This window comes from Chlamydotis macqueenii, chromosome 3, assembly GCF_036417535.1.
Source record: "Chlamydotis macqueenii isolate bChlMac1 chromosome 3, bChlMac1.mat, whole genome shotgun sequence".
Taxonomy (NCBI): domain Eukaryota; kingdom Metazoa; phylum Chordata; class Aves; order Otidiformes; family Otididae; genus Chlamydotis; species Chlamydotis macqueenii.
In genome coordinates this window covers 108506237-108519351 of record NC_141558.1, presented here as the reverse complement: position 1 = coordinate 108519351, position 13115 = coordinate 108506237, and the positions used below count along the sequence as shown (strand labels likewise).

Here is a 13115-nt window from a genome sequence, read left to right as displayed (position 1 = left end):
ATAGCAATTCTTTTGTCTACCTCCTAGAGCTCTTGTGATCACGTACTATTATGCCCATCATAATACGACAAACTACATTTTTTTTTCCATTTTAAGCACATATTAATGTTGACATACTAGCCAATTCAAATTTAATTTTCAAACAAATGTTCTTCTTTAGTTAGATGAAAACTCCCTTTCATTCAGAAGTCCCACCAAATACCAGTGTTGTAGTGGATTTAATATTTACCTTCAGACTTTGCTGAAAGTAACTATTGCTATTCAATATGCCTTGAAATTTTTTTTTTTTGATAGAGTAGTAAACCATGAGAAATAGCAATTTTCACGTTTCTGTGATGGCTATTTAGCGTCAAGGATTCATCTCACTTGGAAAATTCAGGAAACATGATCTAGTACTACTTCCCTTCATTGTGTCTAGGACTTGCAATAGATCATAGGAGGAAGGAGCACATGAGAGGAGCAGGAATGCTTGAGGAAAAGAGGGGACTCTCTTGTTTCTTTAAAAATGTTGTATTTGTGTTGCAACTTCATTTTCAGGAGACACAAAAAGACCTTCAGCTTCAGCAGAGCAGCATTGACTTGACCCGTGAGAACCTCAACAGCCTGTGTCGCAAATACCATTCTGTAGAGCTGGAAACTCTTGGTGGCACTGTCACTTCATTAGTAAAGAAGTATGAAGCTTTGAATCAGCTTTGTTCCAGAACACAGGCCAGCATGCAAGAGTCCTTGGAAAAACATTTCCTTCGTGAGTCTTCAGACTTGTTAATATGAGCTGTTAGCCCACAGCCATGAATCATACCAGAGTTTCCAGTGATGTCACTTGCAATTATAACTTTATTTTTGTCTGGAGCCTTTCAAAAAGTCATCGTTCATTGAATAACTGCTACATAACAAAGCATTTTACAAAACCAGAATGCAACTTTAAACATGTAATATGCATGAAAGGCAGGCTCAGCTCCACCTTTCTTCGTTCTTAGTATACATCTCTATTGCATACATACACTTTACATATTTACTGTTCAGAGATGTAGATAACCAAAGGGAGATGTTTATAATGTATAAGTCCCCATCTGAACTATTTTCTGGACTCCCTGGATAGTCAGTGGACACAAGTAAGCAATTTTTAATCTTAGATATTAAGATATTAATCTAAATATTATCTAACGTTAAATTGGGACATACCATAGACTGAAAATGCCTGTCTTTTTTTCACTGACTGTAAAGGAGAGCTTAGTGTGGCTATTCGAATTTGGAGGTTTAGAGTGGATGCATCTAATTTTTTGTGGAATGAATCCCACCCCCCAAGGTCACTGAATGCAATGAGACTCATCCTGTTAGCTTTTACGCACTGTTCCTTAAGGATAAAAGAATTGTGGAAGACACCTGTTATCATATTGTGGATAATGCTACTTCTTAAAAAAATATTATTTTCTCTGTACTTTTTTATTAAATAAGATTCTATGCAAGAATTCCAGGAATGGTTTTCTCATGTGAAGGCTGCAGTAAAAGAATCATCTTACAGATCTGGAGACAGCAAAGCCATTGAGGCAAAGCTACATGACCTGCAGGTATAGTGAACAAATTTTTTAAAATAGTAGCTAGCAATTCAACCATATGTATCCAATTATATCTCTAAAATTATTTGTAGATGCTGTCATATTCATTGGGTTTGTTTCCAAAAAGGTAATGTAAGAATGGTTCAAGACAACAATATGTACTGCAGAGGGAATACAGTGGAAACTGTATTTGCTTTTCTGAGAGATCAGAATTTAACTTCTGGAAGGTTTATGCGTAACTAAACTATTCTTGTTTCTGATTTTTAATCTTTTTTTCCTTTTTCTGGCCTTCTTTCTCTTCCTTTTCCTATTTTTCTTACACAATTGCTTGTTCAGTCTTTTAGATGAACACTGATATATCAAAGCTTATCTGTGTAGGCTTTTGATGAGACAGAACACAAACAGCAGGCACCTGCTGCAAACAGCCCTAATTCCTGAAATGCGTAACATCTTCAGGACACGACTAAACTATCAGAGAAGGGCAGGACTGCCTTGGGACCGAATAGGAAAATTGAGCTCTGTAAATGGTAGCACCACTTAATAAAATTTTATTTGAACTATCCGCTTTGAATTTTTTTCCATAGCTAGACATGGCTCTCATCTTGTTGGGGAAATCTGACCACTTCTATTAGAAATATTGCTTATCTTTAGTTACTAAATCTTACATGTTTAAACTGTACTCTTTCATTACACAGAGAGTGCTGGATTCTGTTAGCGAGGGACAGAACAAGTTAGATGCTGCCTGCAAGGAAGGAGAAAGCTTGTGTGCTTGCTTACCCAAACCAGTTGTGAGCCATATTCAGGAGCAAATAGCAAAGTCTAACCAGAACTTCCAGGAATTCCTCAACCAATGTCTTATTGATAAGCAGGCCCTGGAAGCTTGTGCCTCAAACCTGGGAAGGTGAGTAATACCAGTAGTCACAGATGGACTGTATGGAATTTTCAGGCTGCAGAAATACACGGTGCAATTTAAAATTATTTCCAGTTATTCTAGTCCTGTTTGCTTTTTCCTTTGGAAATATTTAAGAGAAAATGAAATTTTTTTCTAAAAACAAAGTGGCAGGTCTTGCTCCAAGGATACTGATTTGGTTAAAGAATAGCAGGTCAGGATCATGTATGTGAAAGATCCATGTAGCTCATGCAATCCCAAATCAGCAGTTGGGATCTCAGTAGTTTAAATGACATTTCCTGGAAGGAAAAGATGTGATGAATTTCCAAGTTCTGCCCTAGGGTTTGAAGACAATGTGCTTTTTACACAGCATGCATCTGTCCTGTCGCGTTCCAGATGGACATATTTCCTAAGGAGCTAATAAGAAAACACTCTTGAATTATTACTTAGGGCTGGAATCTTGTGAGTTCAAATATTTTTAGGTAAAACGACATTCAAAACTGTTGCTAATTGAAAGTGAAGCTAGTGTAGCAGTAACAGCTAGAACAGTAAGATGAAATGGTGTGCTTTCATGTAAGGAAAAGGTTTTCAAACTTTGGGCCAAAACTTGTTTTGCTGAGTTCTGAGCGCTCCAGATTCCGGTTACATTCTGTTGGAGAAACTGAAAGCACAACACTTTGGGTCTTTTAAGTGTCAATACTGAGTAAAAACCCATTTTTACCCACTTTTTAATCTTAGGTCAAGTCCTTATAAGGATTTGGAAAAAACTTTCTTTTCATCTGCCTTTAATGAATCTAGTAATAAATAAAAGCACTGTCACTTTAAATTTTGGAGGCTTCTTTTCTCACTGTAGTTCCCATGATTTTGCTGAATGTTTTTAGAGAGTTGCTGAATATTTTTAGATTAGTAGTCACTGTGGAATTATGTTTTGTGTACAACTCTTTCTCAAAGCATGAAATTGATACCTAGCTTTATTTTTCTGGTCTTGTGGATATAGAAAGAACTGAGTTAACTTCTTATTAACTTCACGCCACCTGAGAAATATTTTTAAAGGAGTATTTATCTATTCTGTAGCTTTGAAGATCAGCACAAAAAACTTGCCCTGTGGATACGTGACATGGAAGAAAGAATGAGCACAGAAGCATTAGGAGAGAGCAAACAGCTTATTCCTGAGAAGAAAAAGGAGGTGCAGAAAGTTGAAAAGTTCCTGGAAGAGTTACTGAATTCAAGGTAGTATGAAATACATTTCCTAAAATATTCTCACTTTTTCCTCTGCTAAAGCCACAGTGAAACTAAACTGTTGGGGTAAAGAGTGTTTGTGAAAGGTAGAGCAAGGTGTTGCAACATACTCTGTGAAAAGAGACTGAATCCAGATGTTTCCACTTTTAAGGAAATTAGAATCTGAAGCCAACTCCAAAATTTAATGTTTAAACATTTCTCATTAAGAAAAGCTTATTTTACTCCATTAATAAATGGAAACTCAAAAATATAATCTTAAAGATATTGCTTGTAAAGATAAATCTTTAAAACGTTGCTTGTAATAGCAATAGTAAAAATTATACTTGGCATTATATCAATTTTGAAATTTTCTTTCTGTCCTACAACGCTCAGATCCGACTAGGTTAGCAGAATCCACTTTCACATATAGCTGACTTCATTATAAAGAGCTCAAATAACATCCACGTTGGCTGTGAAATCTTTCTAGAATTCAAACTCAGCCAATAGATGATGAAGTAATTGCCTTTTTTTAGTGCACTGTGGTTTTTCACATTCTTTTTTATTATTAGGTTGGTGAAGATAGAGCAGAAATAGCAGTCAGTTGTTCAAGCCTCACAGCGCGCTAAAAAAGCGCTCTACCTATCCCCTTGAGACTGATGCAAGCCATTCTGGTCTGATGTAAATTCCCTGTAATCACAGGGTATCAGGAAGGGTGAACCAGTAGATTGAGATTAATTGAGGCTGTATAAATGCAGAGTTTTAATCCCTTTTACTGACTTGTACTGAGCCCCAGAGTCAGTGCCTAATCCTGGACAAATGGTCTGACCTTGCCATACCTTCTTACCTGTCAAAGACTATAAACTTCTTAAAGCAATGCAAAGATTCCAGTGTGATCATTTTGAGCACCAAAATCTGCAAGAAATTGTTCCGTACACAAGTAAAGATGTTAATCAATATACACAGCTTCTATTTCCTTTCAGTCTCTCCGAGCTAATTTTTCTGTTAACTATGAACTCTGGTGGAGTAGGTGATTATGTCAGCAACCTTCATCGTTTCTGATAGTTACTATAATATCATATGCTGTCTGAAACTGATTTTCAGTGTCAATATTTTGTTTCAGGGAATCTTTTGATAAGCTGTCCCAGATGGCACAGAATTTAAATGAAGAAGGCCATGGTTCTGGGAAGGAAGCGCGTCTTGCATCTGAACATCTCACCAGTTATCAAAACATGGTCAAAACTGTCAAGGAGAAGCTACGAACATGTCAGCTTGCACTCCAAGAGCATCTCACTTTGGAGGAGGCATTGCAGAGTATGTGGTCATGGGTGAAAGAGGTTCAAGATAAACTGGCATTGTCGGAGAGCACTGTTGGTAGCAAAGCCACACTAGAGAGACGTCTGACACAAATTCAGGTAAACAAGGATACAGCTAGGGATTACTCATCAAGGTTAATATTGAGTGTGGGCCACATCAGTGGAAAAGGAATATTTTTATATTTTATTCTTTCTGCAGTTATGAAGAGGATTATAATTTAAGGTTTTTTTGACAAATTAGGAGGTGCACTGTGAAAAACAGGATGAAGTTTAGTGGAGACAGGTTCCAGGTATTACATTGACTTATAATGAACTATTAAAATGTGTGTTCAGGTCTAAGAAAGCTTTCTAATGGAGGGGAAGCCTTGGAGTAATTCACAGAGAGGCTACGATGTATCTGTCACAAGAGGTCTTCAGGAGCAGGTTAGATAGGAAGGTCATCAGCGTGGGAGATATCGACAAGGGCTTTCTTGAGAGTTCTTCTAGTTATATGGTGCTGTCTTTCTGTGCAGTGCTTGACCTACTCATTATATAGTGCAATGTGAACAATATTTTAAGATGATGAATCCAGTGAAATACTTGTATGCCTGTGGAAGAAACTGCTGTACCACTTGCACATAGTAAGGGACTGGCACTTACAAGAAAAAAAAAGTGCCTGGGAATTTCTACTGGGCATGGCTGTCAAGGATAAATGAGCTCAGGGAACATGGTGTCCACTGTTGAAACAATAACTGCTTTCACCTCTCAGCAGGGTTGTGTTTGATATTTTGATTTATTTTGCCTCATAGGAGATCCTCTTACTCAAAGGTGATGGGGAAGTTAAGCTGAACATGGCCATTGGCAAAGGAGAACAAGCACTTAGGAGCAGCAGTGAGGAAGGACAAAAGGTGATACAAACCGAGCTACAGACACTGAAGGATGTATGGAATGACATCATCAGCACCTCAGTGAACTGGCAGAGGTAAAACTCCATGGAAAACACAGGTCAGACCGTATCATCTTTGCTTACAAACAGTGATACCTTACAGCACACAGGAGTCCATCCATTCATTACTGGTATGTGAGGGGAAAGTTGCATTACCAGAGGGAATCTAAATTGCCTGGAAAAAAATACATCCTTCTATAAAAAAGATGAGTTGACCTTATCAGATGAATCAAATTTCGTATGAGATGGTTCTTGATGGTAATTTAAAAATAAATACAAATCATACAAATTCATACAGAGAAAAAGCTAAAAAGGGCTTTCTGAGTTATTTAACCTGTACTTGGGCAGGACCAAGAACATCTGATGGATATTTATCTACCTTTTCCTTACAAAACTCTAGGAAAGTTTCTCAATTCTTTCACTATGTTTTTTAATTAAAAAAAAAAAAATCCTGGTATCCACTCCAAATAATCTTTCTCACAAATTAAGCTGATTTCTTCTTGTCCTAACCTCAGTAGAAACTGAAAGGTTTTCTTATTGCCTGTGTGAGACTATTTTATATATTTGAAGGCCTCCATCACCTCTGTTCTAGACAGACTGATGTTTCTCAGTACTCATACTTTCTGGACCTCGTCCAGCCTTGTTTCTTTTTCAATAGATTGGAGACTATCCCTAGTTTGTCTAAATTTTTCTTAAAAGTTAATAATTGAAAGTGGGCTAACCTCTTAGTGTATTTGAGACTTTATTAATTCTGAATAGAGTATCAGTACTTTCCATTTTCTTCATACAACACTATCCTTAATCCACTCCAGAATGAGATTTTCCTTTCTTTGCAGTAGTATCATATTGTTGAATTTTATTTACAGTGCTAAGCCTAGGCAGTTATCCCAAATTTTGTATTTGTATATCCAATTTCCTCTTCCTAAGTAAAGCATTATTTTCATCATCAAATTCCATCTTTTTAAAATTTAATTTAAGAGCATCTGACATTTAAATCCTGTCATCTGAACTAGCTGCAGCTGCTCTCTGGTTGCTTTCCACTGTGGGTTTTACAAGCACTCTCTGTTCCATCATCTCAGTCATTACTGCACAGAAATGGGCCCTTGGCAAACTTCTACACGATCCTACTTCCTTAATTCTCCAATGAAAACAAAGTTTTCTCTGTGCCAGAAAACTCATAGACCTGCATCAGAAAGGTGATAGACCTGTATTTTAGATAATCTGAGTGCTAGGGTATCTGAGTCCTAAATATTAGCTGTCAATGGTAGGAGCCATGCTATAGGTAAATTGGAGTTTTTCAGTTGAAAGTAGTGACACTTTCTTATTTATTCCAAAATTGTAATACAGTTGTATGTAGAAAATTATAATGGGCTGCCTTTAAGATTTCACACTCATTTTACATAATTTTTGTCATAAAATGTTGTTTAGATTAGGCTAAACCATTATGTTTTGAATGAAATCCTTACCACTCTCCTGTCTATCGTTAAGTCCAGTGGAATGAGAATTACATTCCTCAGCACAAATCCCAGGGAAATCTGGTGATCTGCTAGGAGGAACAATATATAACAGAAGAGAGTATTTCTTATGATTTGTAAATAAGACTATATATAATTGATTTGTTCTTCCAAAATGTGCCAGAATCTCTCTTAATTGTCAATAAATTCATAGGCTCCTCTACATTTTATTACTCTGATCGTAAAGAACTCCAGTAATGCTCTGTATTTCACTTTGCTGGTCAGACACAGAAATGTGCTTTTCGTTAATCCGAGACAGACAAATTGCTCGTGTAACCTGTGATAGGGAAGTGGTTGTATCAGGTTGTATGTAGTAGCCCAGAGAACGCAGAAAAACACAGAAATTCTAGAATAGCTTGGATGTAAGTTGACATAGCAAGCTAACACAAGATGGAGGAAAAAGCATATTCTAAACATATTATACATGGCTACAGACAGTGTAACAATTAAGGTATAAGCAGGCTCTTTTTTTCTCAAACCTTTCAAAAGTTTTCATCTGTACTATGTATGTTGTTTTGTTTTTTTTAATGTAAGCTGCCTAGAGTCTCTCATTAGCCAGTGGAATGAGTATCTGGAAAGGAAAAACCAGCTGGAGCAGTGGTTAGAGAAACTGGATCATGAAGTGGAACAGCCTTTAGAGCCACAGACTGGACTGAAGGAGAAGTTTGCTCAGCTGGACCACTTCCAGGCTATTGTTTCTGAGATAGAGGATCACTCTGGTGATTTACAGCAACTCATTGAAAAAGCTGTGGAACTGTATGAAAAAACAGGGGATGAGTCTTTTGGAGAAGCAGCACAAGAAGAATTAAAAACACAGTTTAATGACATCACAACTGTAGCCAAGGTAAGATAAAGGCAAAGGTCTTCATTTCAAGTAAAATGTTTAGATATCTGTGTATAAGGCTAAAATTTTGATTTTCATAAATTTTTTTAGTAACTAAAGGATTGACTGTGTTTGAATAGTCTTGCATTTTGTTATAGTTGAGTCTAACAAAAAAGTTGGATGTAGTTTCCTGGAATGCAAAAAAAAAGTTGTTGGGAATTGAAATTGGTATTGTGATTTTTGAAAATTGAAGGGCATATATTTTATTCCTGGTTTCCTATATTTCTGACATTATTCCAGATTTATTTTAATCTAATTCTTTTTTACTCATTCCTAGCATTTTATTTTTTTTTCACCTATAAAGGGAAGAATGAAATGTCTCCCTGAGCAGATAACATTGTCAGAAAGAGAAATCCTGTTGGCAGAAAAAAATATATGCCTGTATTTTGTGGTCTTTCAAGCCACTAAGCAGTGCACATGCTGAAGAGATATTCTGTTTGGTTTCTAAGGAAAGATACATGAGATCACTGAGACCTTCTGCCAACCAGATTATGGCAGTGACACCAGCTCTGAGTTACAATCTCCACCTTCTCAGCTAATGGGAAAGTTTGGATCAGGAAGAAGTCACATAATAACAGGCTAATGTGAGATTGAAGTAAATACTCTGTATAAATTCAGTAATCTGATGGAAGTCTGATTTTAGTTTTCATGTACTGAGAACAGATGGTCTGTAGGTAATTAGTCAATAGTCTATATAAAAAAAAAAGAGTACCAGAGTAAAAAAAGTAAGTGGAAGATCTAACAAATTATCTGTTAGGAAAACTGTTAAATCTAGGGCATCTGAATTTACTTCTTTAGTCAAAATCTGCATTTTTCTCACTAAACTTGATAAAGTTATTATGTAGAATCATGCAGTTTGGGTTTGGATTTTTTTTTTTTATTTGTGAGATAAAATATACTGTTATTGTCATTGCTTTAGTACAATGTTGAATTAGTCAAAGCTGAAAATAACTGGGGTTTAATTCATAAGCAGTTTAGTTTGAAACTGGTTTAAGGACACTTAGGTCTAGGTTACAGTATCCACACAGGAGTAAAAAGCTATTTGATTAGCTCAGTTCACGTTTGGTTGGTTTTGGTAAACATTCCAGAGTGTTAGCTCACAAGAAGGTAACAAGCCTACTCAGTCAGACCAAAGGCAAACCTAAACCAGTATACTACTTCATCTTTTTTAGTATGCTAAGCTGTCCCCACTGTAAGCTTACATTTAAAAGCTGAGAGGGAGCTGTGAAGCTGTGTCAGGGAAAGCATCCTCCAGGGCTGCAAGGTTGATGGCTGGGGACAGCCACCATTTCTGATCTGATGGCTAAAATGGGACTCAGCACCATAAGAACCTTTTGCACTTTTGAACAGCGTAAGTTCTGCTTTGTGGTCTTTGTATGGGACATCTCTCTGACTCTGCTCAGCTTTTCTAGAGACTTGGTGCGTCTCAGTAAGAGCTGTGTTTCTGTCTGCATGCTGCTCCCTGGGAGGACTCAGGGGTGATTTGTAATACCCTCTCCAGGGCTATTGGAAAAAGCATGTCAGAGTTGCACAGCTGCAGCTTTGACATCTAATAAACCATACATTTTGTGTTAAAGAGTGTGTTCAAGTACATTTTTGCATAGGTTTTCAGAAGTCATCTTCATCTTTTGCTCCAGCAGAACATGTCTGTCCAGATCAACCTAAACCAAACCTTGTGCAGTGTAGCACTGTGTTCTGCTGCTATAAGCTGTCCTCTATTCAGCATTCAACTGGATGCTGTAGTATCAGACCAGCACTCTATACCACTGCATGCTTAAAGCCAGGACAGTATTTAAGCACTTTAACGGTCTTTTTTTTTTTTCTTTTTTTTTTTTAAATCTCAATGATAGGAGAAAATGAGGAAAGTGGAAGATATTGTGAAGGATCATTTGCTATACCTTGATGCTGTGCATGAATTCACAGACTGGCTCCATTCTGCAAAGGAAGAGCTACAACGCTGGTCAGATGCATCTGGAGATACACCAACCATACAGAAAAAGCTGGCCAAAATCAATGTAAGATAAGTTAGCTTTCACAATTTCATCTGCAATTCAGACCCTATGCTCTAAAATAGAACCACAGAATAGTTTTGGTTGGAAGGAACCTTTAAAGGTCACCTGGTCCCCTGCAAGAAGCAGGGACATCAAATAGATCAGGTTACTCAGTTCCCTGTCAAACCTGACCTTGAGTGTTTCCGGGGACGGGGCACCTACTGCCTCTCCAGCCAACCTATTCCAGTGTTTCACCACCCTCATTGTAAAACAAAAAATAGGCCAGAGCTAAAAAGTTGTGGGATCTTGCTCTTTATGTATTTGAAATGGTGATTACATTTCAGTGAGCTGAAGGCAAGCTTTCTAAGCTATGTTTTGTTTTCAACCTCCCTTCCCATATTTAACTGATGCAGTAAAACTACAATCAGATCTGCATGAGCCACAGCACACATGGGAACAATTTGCAAGAGTGGAAGCCCAGTGCCATCACAGAAGAATCTAGCTTAGCTGGTTAATGAATACTGCTCTGTCCTCATCCCCGAATATGCTCTCTCCATGAGCAAAGTTGTCTGGAATCAAAGTCAGAAACAACCTTTCCTGATTTGTACGAAATGGAGCTGTGTAAAGCAGTGCAAGGCTTGTTCTCCCCAAATACAGTAGAAATGTATGAGCTGCCTCCCTGCGTATACTCTCCTTACCCTGGTGTCCGTTCCTAGGCATCTGAGTGCCTAAACAAGTTACATATTCCTGAATGCAGCATTAAAGCAGACTGCATGTTTCGCTTGTGCCTGATGTTTATGTTCAGGTGCTCACGCTAGCAATGTTTTACTCTGCTCCTAAACATGAGAGAGTGGGGACATTGAACAGACTACCAGATGGGGATTCAGGATGCCCGAGATCAACTTGCAGATTTGTTGTACGCTCTTGGATGGTTTTCAGAGCCCTTTGTGCTCAGACTCCTCGTGTATAAAACAGGGAAGGGAGGAGATAGTGGTTTCTAGGTCATAAGACTAACAAGAAAATATATGATGTTGCTCTGGCATGCAGTGTTGGGGATGATATTTATATTCTCCAGCTTCTTAAGCTGAAAACTGCCCAGATTCCCTTGTAGAATCATAGAATAGTTTGAGTTGGAAGGGACCTTTAAAGGCCATCTAGTCCGACCTCTCTGCAGGGAGCAGGGACATCTCCAACCAGATCAGGTTGCTCAGAGCCCCGTCCAACCCTGCGTTGAATGTTTCCAGGGATGGGGCATCCACCACCTCTCTGGGCAACCTGTGCCGGTGTTTCACCACCCTCAGTGTGAAAAAAATTCCTTCCTTACATCCAGTCTGAATCTGCCTCCCTCCGTTAAAATGCTAACATTGTAGCATGTGTAAGATTGAAATGGGACGCTGTAGAAAGAATTCACTTCGGGGGGGAGGCGGGGGGAGAGAGACATGTGTAACCAATTATGGCACATCACAGATCATGGGTAGGCTGTAAAATGCTTTTTCTGAGCAGCACGGTTGTGCTTTTAAAACTGCTGTGAGCAGCTGTGTACCAGTGCTTCTTATGTAAAAGATCACCACGAAGTTGTCATTCTCTGCACCTTAGCCTGGACAGTATTTTGGGAATCTAAAAGTTTTCCCCCCTAAGCTTGCCAAGGGTTCAGAACCGCCCTTTACCCGTGTAAAGCCCGCAGCCCCTCCGGCCTCAGTTTATTCTACGGCCGCGTTCTCCCGCCCTGCCCGCAGCCCCTCGCCCCCCGCCCACCACCCTCCCCTCCCCGGCCTTGGCCGCCCCCCTTTTCCCGGCTTGGGCGGGTGACCACGGCCGTGTCGCCTTGCAGGAGCTGGTCGAATCCCGCCAAACCGGCGCGGCCCGCCTCGGCCGAGCGGAGGCGCTGGCAGCCGCCGCCCAACGCAGCACGGCCGCCGGCGGCGGGCAGCTGCTGGCGGCCGAGGTGGAGGCCCTGCGCTCGGACTGGAGGCGGTGGGAAGAGAGCGCCGTCCGGAGCCAAAGCGGCCTGCGGGACGCGCTGAGCCAGGCGGCCCTCTCGGAGCAGGAGTTCGCGGGGCGAGAGGCGGAGCTGGAGGAGGCCGCCCGGCGGTTCGAGGGGCTGCTGGCCGCCTGGTCGCGGAGCCTGGCTCCCCCCGACAGCCACCACACCGACGCCGAGGTCGCGGAAAGCTGGCGCAAGGAGAAAGTAAGGCCGAGTCTCTTTTTTTTTTTTTTCCTAGCAGTCTTTCGGTTGTGCATGTACGGTTACTGTGGACGGACAACTCCCCGCGAGCGGGACGGTCGAGTAGAAAAAAAAAGCAAAACGCGTTTGTGAAAGACATCCCTGCGAAATCCCAACTTTCCGAACTGTAGTCGTAGCAGGCAGTGTTTACAGAAGACATTTCTCTGCTTGGCTAACGCCGCCCGGACCTCAGATGTTAAAGGCAGGGCTTGCCTCTGAGAAAGCAAAGGAGCTGGCGCACCAGCTCAGGACCTCGCTGCCGAGTTGCTGCTCGGGTTTGAAACGCACCAAGCACCAACACGAGGGGTTTCCTAAAAGCCAAGCAGCAGCTGGAGCCATTTCTTACTTACGATTTGTCAGGAGTGTGTTATTGAGCTTATGCTTTCCGTTTCTTGAAATATTCCTCATATTATGCACATTGAGATCATGTCCGATATTTGAAGAAGTTATACTGGAAACCGGTATATTGCTGATTCCTTTGCTATGGAATGCGGTGGAATTTAGAAAACAGAGAGTTTGTTTCTCTTCCTGATTGTCTTCTAGGAAAACATTCCGTGTGTATTTATCACACACCAGAGGTTATATATAAATAGGAATGTATT

At 39.9% G+C, this 13115-nt stretch overlaps 1 protein-coding gene across 1 annotated transcript in view; it reads left to right on the top strand.

The window, feature by feature from the left end:
- SYNE1 (spectrin repeat containing nuclear envelope protein 1) overlaps positions 1-13115 on the top strand; it is a 310078-nt gene that overhangs the window by 136397 nt on the left and 160566 nt on the right. Inside the window, exons 47-55 of the mRNA XM_086745962.1 lie at positions 538-745; positions 1456-1568; positions 2252-2457; positions 3520-3675; positions 4784-5075; positions 5765-5937; positions 7950-8259; positions 10149-10313; positions 12121-12477. Of these exons, the coding sequence (XP_086602088.1) occupies positions 538-745; positions 1456-1568; positions 2252-2457; positions 3520-3675; positions 4784-5075; positions 5765-5937; positions 7950-8259; positions 10149-10313; positions 12121-12477 (1980 nt within the window). The remainder of the gene's footprint in view (positions 1-537; positions 746-1455; positions 1569-2251; positions 2458-3519; positions 3676-4783; positions 5076-5764; positions 5938-7949; positions 8260-10148; positions 10314-12120; positions 12478-13115) is intronic.